The sequence below is a fragment of the Empidonax traillii genome, unplaced genomic scaffold, assembly GCF_003031625.1.
Source record: "Empidonax traillii isolate 1590-97213 ecotype Southwest subspecies unplaced genomic scaffold, ASM303162v1 scaffold803:size405832, whole genome shotgun sequence".
In the NCBI taxonomy this organism is placed as follows: Eukaryota; Metazoa; Chordata; class Aves; order Passeriformes; family Tyrannidae; genus Empidonax; species Empidonax traillii.
In genome coordinates, this window is record NW_020955996.1 from 358,153 (window position 1) to 377,203 (window position 19,051).

At 46.6% G+C, this 19,051-nt stretch overlaps 1 protein-coding gene across 4 annotated transcripts in view; it reads right to left on the reverse strand.

Annotated features, from left to right (window-relative positions):
- Positions 1–19,051, reverse strand: part of INF2 (inverted formin, FH2 and WH2 domain containing) — a 40,146-nt gene that overhangs the window by 15,589 nt on the left and 5,506 nt on the right. For 3 of the 4 annotated variants that reach the window (XM_027901642.1, XM_027901643.1, XM_027901641.1), the window contains exons 2-8: positions 5,957–6,365; positions 4,531–4,646; positions 3,843–4,002; positions 3,044–3,077; positions 1,873–2,014; positions 1,628–1,769; positions 214–1,107 (exon numbers count right to left, since the gene is read on the reverse strand). In XM_027901642.1, coding sequence (XP_027757443.1) covers positions 214–1,107; positions 1,628–1,769; positions 1,873–2,014; positions 3,044–3,077; positions 3,843–4,002; positions 4,531–4,646; positions 5,957–6,350 — 1,882 coding nt within the window. In that variant the 5' untranslated portion in view covers positions 6,351–6,365. Of the gene's footprint in view, positions 1–213; positions 1,108–1,627; positions 1,770–1,872; positions 2,015–3,039; positions 3,078–3,842; positions 4,003–4,530; positions 4,647–5,956; positions 6,366–19,051 lie in introns of those variants that run through there. The other variant, XM_027901644.1, reaches the window with a different exon arrangement.

Genomic DNA, 19,051 nt, shown 5'->3' on the forward strand with positions numbered 1-19,051 from the left:
AAGCTATCCCAAAGTACTGATTTAGTTGCAATGGTTACTGTATTATACTAGTAGTTTCACGCTACTTTTATTTATTTAAGCTCTGCAGGTCAAAAGTAAAGGAAATCAGGAAAGTTCTGTATCTAAATGGAGTCAACCACATTTGACAAACTCAAGGATAGTGTTTCCTCCCCTGGGTAACCCCTACAGCAGCTGTGACTTTATGCCACTCACCTCTCACCACGTTGGAGGGCAGCTTCTGCCAGTTCAGCTTCTTCATCCTCAGTGTTGGTGTCTTCACCGCCTTGCGGGGAGGGCGGCCCATGCCAAGAGGGCAGCTGAACTGGGAGGCCACCACAGCTTCTATGTAATCTCCTCCCATGCCAGGCAGGAGGGGTGGAGGGGGTGGGACGCCACCCATGCCAGGCAAAGGAGGGGGAGGGGGAGGGATACCACCCATGCCTGGCAATGGGGGTGGAGGAGGTGGGATACCACCCATGCCAGGCAATGGGGGTGGAGGAGGTGGGATACCACCCATGCCAGGCAATGGGGGTGGAGGAGGTGGGATACCACCCATGCCAGGCAATGGGGGTGGAGGAGGTGGGATGCCCACCATGCCAGGCAATGGAGGGGGTGGGGGAGGGATGCCACCCATGCCAGGCAATGGTGGAGGAGGAGGAGGGGGGATACCCTCCATGCCAGGCAGTGGGGGTGGGGGAGGAGGGACGCCAGGGAGTGGAGGGGCTGGAGGTGTATTCGTCATCAGGGATGTGGGGTTCATGCCTGCTGTGCCAGAGGGTGGGGGCGGAGGTGGTGGGGGTGGAGGTGCCGGGGTGGAACCAGTGTTGTGGGGAGAGTTAGACGTCTCTGGTGAAGCAGAGCAGCCTGTGAACTGGCAGGATGAGATCTTCTTTTCGTTGGCAAGTGGCCCTGAGGATGTTGTCGGTGCCTTGGAGGGGTTTGATGATCCCACTGGACCCCGAGCTGCACGTGCACATGGCTCTGGCTCACCCTGGGCACCTCCAGCTGCACTCCCAGACAGCCGGTTCTCAGCTCGCTTTTGCTTGTTTGGATGTTTCTTGGTAGACAGCAGCCTCTCCATGACCTCTTCAACTGTGTTCCCTTGAACTAGAGAAAGGAATCAAGGTCAGAGAAGGGAACAGGGCCCCAGGGCTGGATCGTGCTATTCAACCCTCACCAAGCAGCAGACCTGGAGCCGCAGAGCCCACTCTGTGGTGTCACTTTGCACAACTACACTTTTGGCTTCCAGACAATTTCCTTCCCATGCTCCCAGCCCACAAACACTGTTTTGAAAAAGCCTGCCAGCAAGACAAGCCAGTGCCAGTGGCAGCATGCCAATGAGGACAGATTCCCAATGACTCCCATGACCCAACGCTCTCAGGGATTAACCATGAAAGCAAGACTGAATCCCAGTCCCACTCCTAAACGTGGCCATCCCACACAGATGGAGCTTCACATCAAGACTCGACCCTGTACAGGAGGTGTAGCTTTGTCCCAGCTTCTGTTCAGCTGTTACCAATTCCCACAGACTATTTCCTGTGCATTTGGGAAAGATTGTTGTGGGCTGTGGGTGGGACAAGGTAAAACAAGAGGAGTGTGCAAGGCTGGATGGATTTGTCATTCTTACTGTCATTTGCAAGCAAAAGGGCTCTGTTCACTACGGCATCCAAGGACTCCCACAGCAGGAGGCTGGACTGATGAGATGGTTCCAAGTGCAGCAGACTCTGAAGGATGGACAGCAGCTGGATGGAGACTGGAGAGCGGCTCACCTGGAAGAGAGGGCAGCTTTCCATCACAGCAAGGCTGGTTCCAAGCAAAGTGGGTTAACTTTGCCATCGTGTGACTTTGCACCCCATGGGAGGGCCTACTTACTTTATTGAAGAGAGATGAAAAGACCTCATGATGATCATTCATGTTTATGCCATCACACATCTTTAATAACTCCTCATCATCTTCTACCTTGAACTCCTCAAATGTATCACACTGGATAAGCAGATCCTCCTCTTCGATGTCTCTGCAATATTACAGCACTCATTTTCACTGGAGAGCCCTTCACTAATTTTCAGAAGATTGTTTTCGTTTAAATGGTTTCTATCTCTTTGCCTCTCAGACTCAGCCAGTCAGTATTTGAAGTACCCAACTGTGCCTTATTTATGAAGGATCAGATGCCATCAGTGTATCCTTTTTTGAACTGAATATATCTCTTCCTACAGTCAACATATACAAACGAATGGGACTTTTCATGGCATAACCTGGCCTAGTGTATGCTTGCTATGGAATTCTCCTTGGAGCTGTAACAATACAGTGGCATTCCCACCTTTATGAAACTGGGCCACCTTCTTTCTTTTTTAGGGTCAAGACAAAATGAAAATATTCAAGTGATGTTTCTGTTTGAAAAACTTCCTTCTCTGTTACTCAAAATTTGATTAAAAAACCCCTAGATATTCTAAAACTAACTTTTTCAACACTCTCGAAACCACTCTGTGTAAGAACTCCACCACTGATACACTATTGTCTTCTCTTCCCTAATTTTTATGGTGCTGGATGGAGCAATTCCAGTTACATGGATAACTGCAACTCACATAAAATGCATTCTAGAATTTATCACGGACGTTTCTGACAGAACATAATTTTTAAATTATGCCAAGATGCGCACTAGTAAATTGTTTTAGGTGGGTGCTTCTGGGACCAACAGCAGCAGTGAAGTGGTTTTGAATACAGTGAGCTGCTCAGTGAGCCCACAGCATTGCTCCAGGCTCAGTCTGAAACACAGCCTCAATGAGGACATCGCCACTCCATCTGTGCCCAGAGCCTCTGCCCGTGCCATCTGTGCCAACAGCTGTCCCTGTGACACTGTGGTTGGCAAGAACATCTTAACACTGCCTGAATGCCTTTGGTCCCCTGTAAGGGGTGCACACAAGAGTGGTCCACCCCACCCAGGTGCACTGCACTTCACACAACTGAAGATTTATAAGTATTAAGTTTTCACAGCTACCCCACCGTGAATCTCATTCATAAAATAAATGTAACCAGTGATCCCTACCTTAGCTTGTCTAAAACATCCAACAGCTGAAGCCCTGGAAGGACAAAAATAAAATAGATATATTTTCATTATGACCTATTTGGTACTGATTTACTATGATCTTTATATATGTTATGCTTATAAATATTTTTTGCAGAGAGAAAAAAGTGAAAATATCTTCATATGGATCTGTCAAAGTGGGTAGGTCCCATCTCATTAATGAGGGGACACCTCAACACACATCTGCAGCAACTGTGTGAACCACAATCCCCATGGAGTTACTGAGGGACACAGGCACTTCTGGGACATGAGTGACCTCAATCCAAATTAGATATCTAAAATCAGTCATGGTCCCATGTCCCTTGTTCTCCAGAGAAAGAAATGGAGCCCAGGCTCATCAGCTCAGATGCTCCCATTACATGAGGTGAATCCCAGCAACGGTACCTAAGATACCAGGATTCAAACAGTTGGAAAGAATTTCTGAGTCACAGGACAGCTTCTGTGGCTCAACTACTGTTACAAGAAGTTGCAACATACAGAAATGTGGCCACATAAGATGGTTATAGAAATGTTCTGAAGAAGTTCAAGTGATACATGTTGCTGGGATTCCAGAAAAGATCAAAGCTATGGGAAAGCAGCAAAATTAAAAAAATCTGGTGACAGAAAGGTTGCTGAGAACAGAGATCAAAAGAAAAGGAGAATTAGTATTTGCAGTTTTGCTCCCCAGCCCTGTTCAGGCACCTTCTGGATATCTCTGAAATAAAAACTGCTTGACAACTGACTTTCTCCAGAGAAAGTTAGGTGCAACAAACATCCTTACCTATGAATTCGTTTCTGATTTGTGTCCTTGTTCTTAGCTCTTCTTTCCCCAGTATGATGGCGTTGATAGCACTCAGCAGTGTCACCATGTATGGCACGTTGTCTGTGTTGGAGAGTTCATTCATTATGATGCTGAATCGATACTGCTGGTTCTTCACACTCTGTTAATAACACAGGTGATATTATGAAAAGAATAGTCTCTATAGACATAAACATCTATCACTGTGGTGCAGGCTCTCAGATGGAATTAACACCTTAAAACCTCAGTTTATCCCCACTCTGGACAGGACAGGAAGATGCAGGTCAAAGCAGCACTCCTCCATTATGGAGCAGGCTCCGTTTGGCAGAGAAAGTCGGTGAAACATCTCTTTGGATCCCTTCATGCTTTCTCATAACTGATGCATGTACCTGTGCTCTTGGGCACTGAAACCTGTAGATGTAGCACCATTTATTTTGCTGATCTAGTGGTGCTTTTGCTGCCAGAAAACACCTTGTGGTCAGCAGTCATCTGTCCAGACAAGTCACAGAACAGCACCACAGACATTTGCTGACCAGGACAAATTTCCCACAGTTTTCACCTTATAAATCCCTGCTTCTTTTACTAAAACAATGCAAAATAAACTTCATTCCCACCCTTTTCTGCATGGATCAGAGCTGATCCATACCTCCTGCTCCAACCCAACACTTGCCTTGTAATGGTCCAAGGCATCCAGAGCCAAAGCATGGCCATCTGATGAGTAAATGCACAGTGCAGCCAGTAGCTCAAATATTTGCTTTTTGACCATGACATTAGTTGTGTCAAGTGCTGGAAGAAAAACAGAACAAAACAAAGTGGAACATAAAATGACTCTCAGTGTCCTCTGCTATATGGGTTATGACCAGTGGTAGAAAAAAGACAGAAGGAGGGGACCCAGTACATGGAGGATGGTAAGAAAAATATCTCAGTGTCTAGATATCCCATCCCAATAACATTATGTGATAGTAACTTCTAGTGGGAACAGTAAATGCCACAGGTACCCTGTTGGCATTTTGGTGCAGCCTGTAGTTGTTCATCTCTTCCATGTCCCAGTGGCATGCTGAAAGAGCAGCCAAGATCTCAACACTCACAATCACACAATTTAGTTCACATTTTCACATATGGCTGTTTTCTAGAACAGCAGATGAACCATTTTCCTCGATTAATGACTCTTATTTTTAGTGCAGAAGAGACCAATATGCATATCAATTAGACCAATTGTTTTAACCAGTCCCCATGCATTCCCTTTTTCCACAACTCTTTCTCTGTGAGCCCTAGGAGCTGGGAGGGAGAGGATTAGACCATCTTGTTTTTCCTTTATTAGTACACAAAGAAGCTCAAACACTGAAAATCCCAGGATACTCCCCTGTTTTTCACAGCATAAAAATGCCAGCTCCATATTTCACAAAGGTTAAGAAAATGCGGGGTGAAGAGGAAGGAAGGAGACTTCAAAACTGAAGAGGGGAGCAAGCCAGCTTTCAGACTGAATGCATTTTAAAAAGATATTAATAAGGGTTTCTGGGCGCAGCTGTAATCTCTGTGGAGCAGCACAGAAGTCATCCTTCCGGCACCAGCACCATTAAGTGCTGTACAAGAAGTTCTAGGAGATGCCTTGATGCATTTCATACCTAACAACGAGCCAAGTGAATGGCAAGAGAATGTATGTGGTGTGCCCTACCATCTTCTAGAAGGAACAGACTGAGCAGCACAGAGAATGGGCTCTCTGGAGTCTAAACCATGCCACCTTCCCTCCTCTTTACAAGACTCCAAGACCTTTCAATTCCTCTCCCTCTGCCCTTGGGGCTCACAAAGACTGAATAGCAAATGTCTGACAACTGAAGGGTCATGCCTGCATACAGCTAAGGCTGGGTTTACCCCAGCTTCTCAGTAAACTATGACAATATTTGTGTGGAAACAGCACTGGGTGGCAAAGGCAATGTGACTTCATGGCAATATTATTTAAAAAAACCCAAAAAAATACTACTAATCCATTGTGACAAACAATTTCCAACAAGCCTGGTGCAGGGCAGAAGGATAAACAAAAAGAAAGTCCCCCCACCATACCACATGATGGATGAAGTAGGAAGATGTCTCCTCACCTTGGAAGAGTTTTCTGACATAGCCCTCGTTGCTCACGATGTATTCGATGCCTTTGTGGGAGTTCATGACGGCTCGCACGCAGCTAATGCAGGTGAGCTGAAGCAAGGCATCGGATATTCTGGCCACTCCTCGCCCAGACAGCCTGTCCAGGGCCTCCAGAAGGAGGTCCAGCCCACACAGCTCCAGGAACTGGACCATCCAGGCATCGTCGCTGTTCTCCAGACGCTTCTTCAGCCCGGAGTAGTTCACCACCGATGGCATTTGCAGGAGACGGATGCACAGCTCCGGCTCGGCATTTTCCAGGTTGGCCTCTGACTGGTCAGTCTCCTGGGGTCCGAGTTTCTCCTTCAGGGCAGCCCACTTCTTGTGGGCACCTTCCTTTTTGATTGACATCGTGAACAGTTTGTTCTGAAAGAAAGAAAAGAAGAGGTAAAGTGAGATGTTTATTCTGGACTGAGCACAAACCATCCGGTAGCCCTGTTTTTTCTCCAGTGATCAGGATGTGAAGCCCAACTACAGCAGGTCCCAGCTCTTCAGGACATAGAGAACACACTGGAACCAGCCCTCTATTGAAGAAACTCAATATATCCCCACCTTAAACACAAATTTCACATTCAGGGTCTGAAAACTCCATGGAGAGACTTTCAGCACATCCAAGCCAGCAAATACAGCTTTAAAAGTAGCCAATTTACACCAGTCAATAGCCACTACCTATTTTCATGCAATGAAAGGATAAGGTTGGAAGTGGCATTATCAGCTCTAAACTCCTAATGCCCATTAAACCACTTTAAAATCTCACTGTGCTGGAGAGGCTGTGCAGTTTCTAAGCATTTGCAACGGGATGGAGAAGTAATTCTGAGCACATCCTGCTCATAAGAGCATCTAATTACCCTGTTCTTTTTTTGCTTTTGTTTCTTTTGACTGATGTTGAGGTTAATTTTATAGCACTCACTTAAATCCCTTCCTGTCTGCTGTAATAGCAAATATATTTGCAAACGTGGTGTTTGTGCATGATAATGTGAGAGCCCTGACAGGTTGTGAGTGCAGGGACGGGAGTGGGAGGCTAAGAAAACAGAACACCTTTTTGGAGATGGGCAGCAATGGCTCATCTGCTTGGAGGGCATGGCCTGTTCAGCCAGGCTGTTATAGCAGCAAGGAGGGTCAGGAGCTGATTCAGCACAGAGAATCTGTAAAGCCAAGTGTAACTCTTGGTACCAGAGTTTACGGTTTTAGGCAGGATTATTACTTTTCAGACCCACAGCGATTAAGTTATACAATGCAAGTCCTTTTCAACGCTGCATGCAATCGTTTTAGAGCTGAATTGCTCCCAGAGACGACAGTTTGCCCAATAAGAAGGGGATAAACCTGCTGGACCCAAAGCCATCTATGGACGTGACCTCTCCTCCCTTCCATGCCCCCAGGACCTCTGTTCCCCTGGGCTGCTGAGCCTGTACAGGACTCAAAATAACCTGGGGGCCATTTGGGCCCCAAAACTCAGCACTTAGGGGACTGAAGGGATTATGGGAGAGTCTCTTTTTTCCTTTCCCAGCTCCAGCACAAGGGTTTCTGGCCCTGCAGTGAGTAGAGAAAAGGCTTGAAAAATGTAAACTGAGTAATCCCTGGAAGGTTTTATTTGCCAGACAGCCAAGACAAAGGATGGATGGTTTACGCTGATTGGAAGTAATCTCATTTTAAAGCCTACCTTGTGATTTTTCCTGGGGACTACCCTGTTGGGAAAGGTCCTGGCTGCTTCTCCACAGCCGAGCCACATGGCTTCTGTTTTACCCAAAACCCCATTTTGGCAGACACACCTTGGCATATGGTTTGCTCACTGATTCGTGGTAGGCATGATATTATAGGCCTAAACATGCCTCTTGGAAAAATGCAAAGTGTGATGGGATAGGATATTTGAACAATTTCCCAGAGAGAAGGTGATGGTGGGACTCTCTGGAAGGGGCACTCAGCTCACAGCATCAAAGTCTTCATTGAGAGGTCAGAGGGATGGAGGAGATGGCAGGATATGGTGACAGAAAAGCCCTTTAGAGAGCTCTGGAGAAACCTTCTTGCAGAGTTTCCTTTTGCTTCAATGGGAAAGGAGCTGGCCAAGTGCCCGGTTGCTCCCTATTCTGTTGGCTGAAAAGATGATGGCCACAATTGAAAAACGTGAAGTTGTGGATATACGATCTGAGAACACACTGTACAGCTGAAAAGTGATAAAAAGACCATAAAAGAAAAAAGCCCCAACCAACAAACCCTCCTGCCAAAGCACAGGCTTGAGTTTCTAAGATTTGTCATCACTGTCTGCAGCCCAAAGCCCTTACTCACTCTCGGTAAAATTCTTATGGGATTAGTCAACCCCAGTCCCTCCCTTGTACCCAAGCTTCGGTATTTGGGTTACGCTCAATGAAAAGAAGAAGAAAGATCCTCCCTCCCTGGAGGGAGAGAAGAGAGTGCCCTGCCCCAGGGTCACAGCCCTGGTGATGGGGCAGTGTCCTACACGTCTCACCACAGTGAATTCACAGTCATGGGGCTGAAGAGGTGCTCCTACAGACCTGTAGTCAAATCCTGCTCCATGATGTGTATTGAGCTCAGCCACCCCTTTCCAGTGCCTGGGGTCAAGCCTGGACCTTTGGTGTGGGGCAGGACCATCCGACCTGGCTATTGGTCTGCATGAGGGGCTGCAGGGGTGGCTGCCAACTGCGAGCTCCCTCTCTCTGATGTGAGTTCTTTTCTATACTCAGCAAATCACTTTTTAAATTTGAACACATCTAAACATTTCTTATCAAATCAGATAACAAAGCAGGCTGGCTTTTTGCTCCCAGATGTATAAATACTTCACCATATTGTATTTGTATTGTATTATATTGTATCAGCTACAGCAAGCCAGAGAAATTATAATAGCATTACTGACCTGAGGCTTAGCTGATTCCTGAAAATTAAGCTCCACCAGTACAACAGGAGACAGGAAATACCGACAGAGCATCCTGTTTACCAGTGGATTTGTTCTGAATTATCCTTCCCTCCCACCTGCTCCACACAGATGTGAAGAGATGAGAAACAGAACCAGGCAGGTACCTCTCCAAACAGTCCCGGCTTATGTTTTTATGCGCTAGACTGAAAAAAATCGGATTGATTAAATATTCTTTCCCACAGAGAGCGCACACTTTTTGCAGGGAAGTAAAAGAGATGTCTTATGTATCTAACTGTAAAAAGGGAATAAAATAAATAGGAGCTGTACTATATAAATGGAAAGGAAATTAATATGGAGGAGAGGAGATGGCAGTACGATTCTGCAGATGGTGTGACAAATCTGTTTACAAACATAGATATGAGTGATATATTATGAATGCAACATCTTTCCACATTTTCCACGAAGCAAAGTGCTGCAAAGTTGTTCAGATACATCCTTTAAGGGCTGGTAGTTTCACCTTTTATCTCTGACCACAGGAGCTTATTAGCAGGTAAATGATCTCAGCAGAGTGAGATGGATAAGGATTAAAATGGAACACATCTATCTGGCTGGCTCACAGAGGCCATTTAGACTAAACCTTGTTGCCAAGTGCCACATCTCCATGTGTTAAATACAACACTCTCCTCATCTCACCCTCAGAGGTTGGTCAGGCCTGATGGAGGACGACAACTAAAGAAGCAGTTGCTTCTTAGCAGCAACACTGATGCAAAAATATTTCTAATTTTGCAAGATTCTTTTTGGAAACATGAAGGCATCCTAAAGGCTCACCCTCCTGCACCCAGCCACAGCAACACTGCGTTTCATGGTTTGCAAAGCTGTAATGTTCCCTGCATCCATCCAACCCAGTTCATAAAATTTCCTTCTCCTTTCTTTCTGAACCAGGTGCTGCCCAGACTGAGTTTTCTGTGCCCCTCTGTCCTTCAAGTCAGCTCCTAGGGAGATGACATCTGTGGGAGATAAATCAGGGCAAGCCAATACTTTCTCCATCCTGTGAAGCTGTGGAGAAAAGAGCTGCACAGCACAGCTTTCAGTCTAAATTATTGCATGCCTCCAGGATGACATGGATCACAGCAAGGACTGGGGAGGACATGTAAAAAGAGATTTCTCAGGGCAGCTAAGTATAACTGAGCAAAAACAGAAGGGAGAAAAATTGCAGGTCGAAACCGTTTGTATTTTTTGGGGCAGACTCTCTGTCTGTGCTGAAGAACAGGGGTGCATGAGGGGGAACAGTAGCTCCTTGCTGCCCTTTGAAGTCTGGGAGCATCCCAATCCCACCTTCTCCCTTCACAGCCCCCTGCTTCCCTCCACAAGGCTGCTGGGTCACATTGCTGGCCCCTGAGAGAAGCTGCTCAGCCCCTCCTTCCTTCTGTGCCTGTTCCTGGCACCCAAGAGCCCGTTCTGCCTGGCTGACTGCTAATGACAGGTTTTGCTTCTGGGTAGTTCCAGCTTTCACTCTGCTGCTGGGAATATGCCGAGCCTTTGTATTTTGCAACATGTCAGACTACTCAGTCACTAAAAAGAAAAAACATCCTGGCTAAATCACTTTTAGAAGCGTGACGGGTTTTCTCCACCTCTCTTTTTGCTTTCATTTGTACTGTTGTGTTTTCCTGCGCAGCGTCGGAACAGCTCGCGTACGCACAGACTAACAAAACCATCCTCCCACACACCCAGACTAGTGGGGGGGAACCACAAATCTCTGTTTTAGAAACCAACCTGAGCCCCTGGTGTGGGCCCATTGGCCTCTGTAGGAACCTGCAGCGTTCTCAGTCTCCCGGGGAGCTGAGGGTAAGGGTACAGTGGGAAACTCAGGTGAGCAAGCCAAAGGCAGGGTTTGCCCAACAGTCCCCAACTCAGCAAGCAAACCTAGTGCTGCTCCACACTTCTGCTGCCATGGCCAGTAGCCACAGCAGCCTCTAGATTTATTTACATGTTCTTGATCCTCACCTGTATCAGAAGCCAGAATGTATGACTTATGCTCAAAAAATGAAAAGGTCTTGGAATGAGTGCCCAGTCCTGCTCTTCCATACTGAAGAAGTTCATGGAGTCTTTGGCACACTATGCTTTGCTGTGGCACACCCCACAAGTGAGGCACACAGGAGCTCTTACAACACAGTGCAGGGTCATCTGTGCCCACAGCAGTGCCACACCATTATGGGGAGTGTTCTGTCTTTAGCAAATGAGAGAGCATGGACACACAGCCTGATGCAGCTGGGCAGGAGCTGTGCCATCTGCATGCTGACTGGGCCTGGCATGGGCTGGCAATGGCTTCTTCTGGCTGCAAACTTGCAGAGAAGGACTTCAGTGCATAGACAAAAAGTGGCCATACTGGTATAAATGTGTATGCATTTTGCCAGTATAGCTTATTCTTTCACAAATAAAGGAAAAACATGTTGTCCTGATTCCGTCCCATCCACCACTATCAGGATGCTGTGTGCCAGCACAACTTTTCTCTCCTGGGCAAATACAAGCTACAGTATCGTGTGATGTCTCCCCAGGGGGTAAAAGAGTCCATTCATATGTCTTGGTAGTGGTGGGGTTACACCAGGTTTAACCATACTACGGAAAAAAAGCCACCAATGCCTTCTTCCTCACAGTAAATAAACAAATAAATAAATCATCTGGCTGCTACAGGTACAACACACAAATCAAGCTCAAGTGGGACGCTCAAGAATGTTTACATCAGGACCTTCAGTGGCATCTAAACCCTTATTTATACTGAAAGGTTCCACAAGCTTTGCTTTAAATGGGTGTAAAACCACTCATTGTTACTATGATGACACTGTGTGAAGACACTAAATAACCACATCCCTGGAGCTGGCGAGCCAGGTTTAAACCAGATCGGTGCAGCTCTCAGACCTTTGTTTCGGTAATGGCCACTGCCACTGGGGAAACCTGGCCAGAAGCAAGGCACCAGCCCTCCCTGTCTGTGTGAGTGCCCAGTCAGACAAACCAACACAAAAAGCTTTCCACAGTGGGTACGAGCCCTGGGCATCCTCACACGCTCCCGGAGGCACGGTGGATTTCGTGCTGGAGGGATGTGAGGTGGTGGCCAGCACTTTCCCCGTGAAGACAGACGGTGTCAGCACCCAGCTGTGCTGCAGCAATTCGGGCCACCAACACTTCATCTCGGCCTCACTGGGGCTTCCTCCCCTGCTGTCATCAGCAGACCCATGGGAGCCTCAGACCTCAACTGGAAAGAAACGGAACCCAGGCCCAGATCCCAGGAAAACATTGACTGGGAGTAAGGCAGGTCTGGAGGACCCCCTGCTCCAGTGCCCACATGCTCAGGCAGCACCTCCACCTGCCATCATCATTCAGCATTTTGGGATGCAATTCATTATTCCGATTTGGGGGTCATGTGAGAAGCAGGAGCTGTTACCCAGCAACATGGACAGTGCAGTGGTAACTTTCTAAGACTCCCGGCTTCCGCTCTGTGGGAAGCTGTCACACAAGCAGATATTATGAGCAGCAAAACCCTTTTATTGCCTTTTTTTTTTTTTGTTTGTTTTTGATGTTTTTAAACACCTCCACAGGATGCCAAGAGGACAGAGAAAACTGTCAGAGAGAAGAATTCCTACCTCAGAGATGAAGCCAAATAATTCCCTTGTCTCTCTCACACCGAAGGATCCTTCTGTACCAGTTGTGCGAGCACTCCCTTCCCCAGCCAGCTCCTTTTCTCCTTCTCTGCCAAGCAACCTTCAGTCATTAAAGTCGTCTAAATCCCCAAACGGGCACGTCTACAAATCGCACGCTCTAAGAAAGTTCAACAGGATGTCAGTGTCTAATAGTATGCAAATACCAGCCTTCGGAAAGGTGCAAGGAAGTGACTTTTCTGTAGCCTCCAGGGAAGGCATTTGCATGTCATTTGTCACCCCTCTCATTCACACTGTTCTGAGAGGGTAACAATTCCCCATGCACTGGAAAAATGGGAGCCTTGCACCCACTCCAAGTCCATCTGCCAGCATCAGAAAGCAGCCCTGGCATGGGGTGACTCAGAGAAGGGAAATGACCAAAGCAGGGAAATGATCTGCCAAAGGAAAGGGGAAAAAGAAAAAAAAAAAAAGAAAAAAAGAGGATGCAGGATGGTCAGGGTGGCAGGATGGAGAGCGTGGGGGTGGTGGGGACAGCCCCTTGCATCTTGCATGAGCTGCACTGGGTTTTCTGGCTGTGTGACACCAGAGCTTTAAATACTGCAAGATCTCAGGGCTCTCTGCAATACTGGAAGAGCCAGGACAGTTTAAAATACTGAGGATGTCTGGCTTAAGGCTGCCCATCGTGGGAGCTGGGAGAGGATCAGCAAAGCAAAGACTGAGTGCTCAGGCAGCATCCTCTGGGCAGGGGCTCAGTGATGAGAATCCTGCCCTCACTGGGCACCTCTAAGGTCCTGCTGAGCTTCAGTGCAGCCCAGCTTTTATGGGCTGAGCAGGCTCTAAAGACATGAAAAGCTCTTTTTAAGAGAAAATATCTCTGTGCCTTTCTGGCTGACATTTCACCTGGAAACTAGTTTGTGAGCCACAGCTGCAAAGTGCATCCATTCAGCCTCTCGGGAGGTGTTGACTGAAACCCAGTCATTATTAAATTGTGAATATTTCAACATGGCCCATTTTAGCATAGGCCTCCTGCCCGGCTCAGGGTAGCAGGCTTCAAATGCTGTTTATTTCTTACTCTGTGAGGTTCTACCCCGAATTGAACCTCCTGGATCAAAAGTTGGAGCCCACAGCAAGAGTCTTCCTGCCTTAGGTGGGAAACTCAACCCTTGTGTACATGAGCACAACTCCACCAGTATTAGAAATCCACTGATCTGTCTGCCCTTTGGTCCAAATTCAGCTGACCTTTAAGAGATCAAATGCCACGTGCTTTCTAATTAAAACAGTTTCACCACAACAACTTAATGTCCAAGGAAATGACTCCACATAATTCTCCATCCTGCCACAGGAAACACTCTGGGGGTGTGTCTATACAATCCAAGACTAATGTTAATTCACGATGGGTTTTACACCAGCAAGTGAATGTCCCTACACATAGCATTCACTCCTGAAGTTTAAATCCCAAGTCCTCAAAAGATTAGTTGCTAATCTGGTTCCTAGGAGCAGGACCAGGCTCACAGCAGGTTTTAGGGAATAAAAAAAAAATAAAATTAAGGGGGGAAAAAAAGGTCCTGCAAAGAAAGGATTGTAATGGTGCAACATTCCTGTCCCTGAAAACCATGGAAGAAATGTAAAAGGCTATCAATCAGCTCCCATCAGGTTTCATCTGAAGCCTGGATCTGTGAGAAATGCCAGAAATGCCTCTCTTCTTAGAAAGGTTGCATCATTTCCCACATTAAAAAATAAAAACAACAAAAAAACCCCAACACCACCCAAAACCCAAAAAAATAAACAAACAAACAAGCAGAAGCAGAGAAGTTGGGCTGAAAAGCAGAAAAACCAGCTCTAGAGCTGCAGTGGCTGCCTGTGGGCCCCATGGACATGAACTGCAACAGCACTGGGCAGTGCTTGAGAAAAATAAGGGTGTCTGGAACCCAGCTCTTGCTCCCGAGAACCCAGGCATCACTCTTGCTGCTTCCAGATGTTTGCTGCCCTGTCTGTCTGCTGCAGACAGCTGCCCATACCCTCACCAATGCCAGCCTGAGTCAGAGCAACTCGTGGAAAGATGGATGTTCCCACATCCTGCTGAGCTCAGGTCCGGCCAAAGTCCATCAACCCGACTGTCTGTAACTTGGCCCCAGCAAAGGTGTTTGCTTTTCACTGCATGACCAGAAAGAATCCAGGTATGGGGTTTTGTCTCTGATGGAATGCTTTGGGCACTGCCTGGGGACAGAGGCTTTCTCAGCACACCTGGCCTACTCTTCCTTTAGAGGAAGCAGCGGTAGCCCTGAACTGATGTGCTTGGAGACGAGTCCAAAGGCTTATCATACAGGAGAGCTCAGTGCCAACCTGGGGAGCGAAGCTTTGCCCCCAGACCACAAGGATGTAGGGTGTTAAGGGCATAAATCCTTTTATGGATCCATCCCCTCATGTCTGAGCTTCCATCCTACGAACTTTCCTTTCAAGTTGCTCAGAGAGAAGGGTAAGGGTTTTCCCCCAGCAAATAAGCCTAATTTTACCCTGGTTTTCTAGCAGATGATTTGGTGGTCCTCTGAAGAGTAACTACACCAAAATCAGACAGATTATATCAAGAACTAAGGGTTTAGTCCCGTGTTAGGTAAGGTAAAGCTGAGATCCTCTACACCTCAAGTATCGCTCTGCTGCCTCTGGATTGCAGTGCAACAGCTTCACTGCCCACATGGCAGGTCCACAGAATGCAGGAATCCAATTAAACAGACATAAATACAGCCCATTTGCCTTTAGGAATTAGATTATTCCTAATTACAGCAATCAGTGTCTTCTCGCTGCTCCACGTTTCTGTGACAAATCCATTCCCATGCCAGCGGCTTTTCAAGTAAGACGTGTGAAGGGTTTTGGAAAGGAGACACCCAGCTCATTTCTGGCTGGCAGGGAGAGATGCCAGCCAGAGGTCTGCTGCGATGGCTCTTTTTAGGTGATCCTGCCTAAAATGCTCAGTATCACTTGTTACTAAATTACTAAACATCAGCACAGGCAGTATTCAGGAATTACAGGTGTAATTCACCTCTGCATCTCTGGGACCAAATTACTGGGTATTGTGGTAGCTATGTGGCCAGTGAAGACAACCACACATTTATAGGGGAAAAATTAGGGTACTGGAAAAAAATCTGGATAATTCAACTTCTCTGCTTGTCTGAGAACTGAGCTCTGAGTTAAGCAACCAGAAGGACCAGTGTCAGAGAAAGTGCTGAAATGGCAATGAAAGGGGATTTGGCCGGGTGAAGACATATAAATTTAGGGGGAGAGGCAATCTCCCCCCTCCCCCCGCCCACAAGATGCCTGGCCTTTGCAATGTGACCTTGTGCCACGGGGAAAGCAGGAGATGTCAGAAGAACTGCTGGGAAGCAGATGGGGTGAACCAAAGCTGACCTTCCCAGGTACAGAGAGAGCACAGTGAGAGCACAGTGACAGCAGCTGGTTTGCTCCCTCCTTAGGGAGCAGAGACATTTGAGCATCCTCAGGATGTCACAGAAGCAAGACAGGAACTGCAAATCTGGCTGCTACTGGCTCTTCTGCTTACTGAATTTCTCTGCTCTCCTTGGAGACTGATATCCCTCCATCCCTCTTGTCACAGACCAGCTCTCTGACTGCTTTTCTGCTGAATGCATTCACTTTAGAGGATGTTAAGAGGAAGGAAAAAAAGCATTCTGAAGTAGTCTTTATTTAATGGATACTTCAGATAACAAAAATAAAGGACTTTGCCAGCACATGCATATTTCCGGGAACTTTGTATTTGATGGGGTCGATCTGCTTAAAACATCCATAAAACTTGCTCTGCAGTTCTTTCGGTAGGAAGCTTCTGCAACAAAGAAACATCCTGTTTTGGGGGAGGGTGCTTCCAGCTGGGGAGATGAAAGCATTAACTGTGGGGAACTTGGTGCTTTCTTTGGGCAGGTGATGGCAAAAATCTCTGCCAAAACCCCAAACTGCACCAGCAGTGCTTCCCAGAGCAAAGGGCACAGACCTATGCATGGGTTTCGGAAGGATGTATGTGTACCTAAGCACAGGCTGAGGAAGGAGCCTGATATTTATACAGGTTATTTATCCTGCACACAGATATTGCACATGTACTAAGGCTGCAGGGATTGCAGGGCTGCAACCGCTCAGACATTGCCAGGATGAAGGCTGCCATGAACTCTGCTCCCCTGTACACACACTGGTGCTGCAGCAGCAAGAAGATGTAATTACAGAAAAAAGACCTTCTGAGACTTGCCCAGAGGGAGAGAGGTAGGCAGGTCCTGTCCTCTGTACTCTTTTTAGCACAAGCACAAGCCCTCCTGACTTGCACAAGGATGAAGACCTTCAGGGAGAGAATTGCTCCTCCCTAGAAACCAGTTTGATGCCAGAGGTCCAAAGAGGAAAGGGTTGAGGGCACCACTAAGCCAAAGGGCTACCCAGATCCATATTATACCTTTACAGACATCCCTTCTGAAAAAAAGCTACCAAGACACCAGAATCGCACAGAAGGGAGAAGCATTTTTCCAGCTGCTCTCCAAAAAGGCTGCAAACATGATTCCCTCCTATAGAGATCAGCTTTTCCATTCAACTGCTGATGAATCACGGTGGCTGGTATCTCAGCTGGTGAACAGCCCCAAAGCAAACATCCTGAGTGTTTTTGTTCAGATAAGGCTGACCATAGCCAGGATTCCTAATGGCCTGGGCGAAGCACATATTGCACACATTAAGGAGCACAGCCTCAGATACTGCCAGGTACTTTTCTGAGAGCTTGTGAGAACATGAACGGTACTAAGAGTAACCAGAAAACATGCTCAGCTGCTAATTCAAGAAGTTAAGCATTTGAGCAGTTTAAAATAAATTCTTGAAGAAGGGTGGCTTAGTGTGATTTCAACATAATCCACTCCAAAGATGCCTTCAGAGTATTTGCTCTACTGTTGGGTGAAAAAGTTTGAAGAGCCTATTTTATAACACTGTAATCCTAAAACATTGGCTTAACTCCTCATTTTGCTACAGTACTTGGTCCAGCTGTTTTTTAGGAGGACCTAAAGTTGTCCTCCTCAATATTATCTTTACAGTTCTAAGTCAGTCTTGGAATTAATGCAAACTGATTTTAATATGGTCCAACCAACTGGAGGCTGATCCTGGGAATTTCTCATGCCACGGCAAAATGACCTTACTGTACATGTAGGATACCTTATACTGACAGTTTGCTCTCTTTCAGTTTTTCCTTCAGTATAATTTAAATCACTCTAGAAACAAGTGATACTGTTTTGTTCTTTGCAAAGAAATCACTTTTTCAGTCATATCCTCAGGTCTACATAGTCCAAAAAGCTGCAGTGTTTTGTGCCAGCTGAACATGTGGCTGTCATTAATCTTCAAGAAGAAAATCACTGTATTTATCTGAAAAATTAATACACAATTAATATTAGGATATCATTTTATAAGTGATTCATCTCTACACATATGGCTTGCCCCAAAATTTGCTTACAAGTGTTATCAGTACAGGAGTTTGGGAATTACAGGCTAGTAAATCAATTTAGCTTTGTGTTAGTCATTTCCCTTCCTTTCTAGATAAATAGAGGCCTTATTTAAGGCTTGGTAATGTTTGTGAAGGTTCAGTCCATTTCCAGTAATGGAAACAACAAAACCCAGAATTTACCCCCAGGCTTACAAAAGAAGCCTCAGAACTGGGTAAATATAAAATAACTCATGAATATTGGACAGCTTGTTCTGAAATGGGGAACTACAGCCCATCAGTGCATAAACAAGTGAGCAGAGCCAGGCAGGCTGGAAAGCTGCCTTTCGAGGGAGAAATGGAGCAGCTCAGCCAGGCTTCAGATGTGAGCTACTCAGGGAGCCGGCTGCCACATCAGCATGATGTAAACCAGAAGGGAAACAAGTTATAAAATGTATCAAGGAATAAAAATATTTGTTCCCCAGTTCGCCTTCACGGTGGGCTCAAATTTGCACCGTTTGTCATATAAGTCAAGAAGAAGACACATTCACAAATACTTCCTAAATTGCAGAGCCCACTGCTGACAAACCAGGTAAATACTGCAACCCCCAGTTTCTTATTCCTTGTGAACTTTTATGCTCTGGCTCACAGCGCATTTGCTTTACTGCACTGTGCATACAGCTGAAAGTTAAGCTGACCAATTCTAGAGGATTTATATTATTTTTTTCTAAATAGAAGAAGTAATTAATCTGCTTCAGAGAATGAATCAGCCTTTTCTGAGCTAGAAACACACAAAGGAGAAGATTGTGGCTGTTTCTGGGGCGGGAGGGAGGCTTACTCACACAGACGATGCAGGGGAGGCGGCCGCCCAGAGTCCACATTTGTGGGCAGCGAGGGGGGCAAAACCCCAAAGCTGGACCCCAAAACCCCCTGGTGCCACTTCATACCCCCAAGGGACCTGCTGGGACAGAGGGAAAGATCTTGGAGCTGGGAACTGTAGTGCTGATGGAAGAAATGGGCCAGTCCACAAGGAATGGTCCAGGGAGGGCTGTGTGGCTTTGCCTCTCCTCCTGCATCCCCCTGG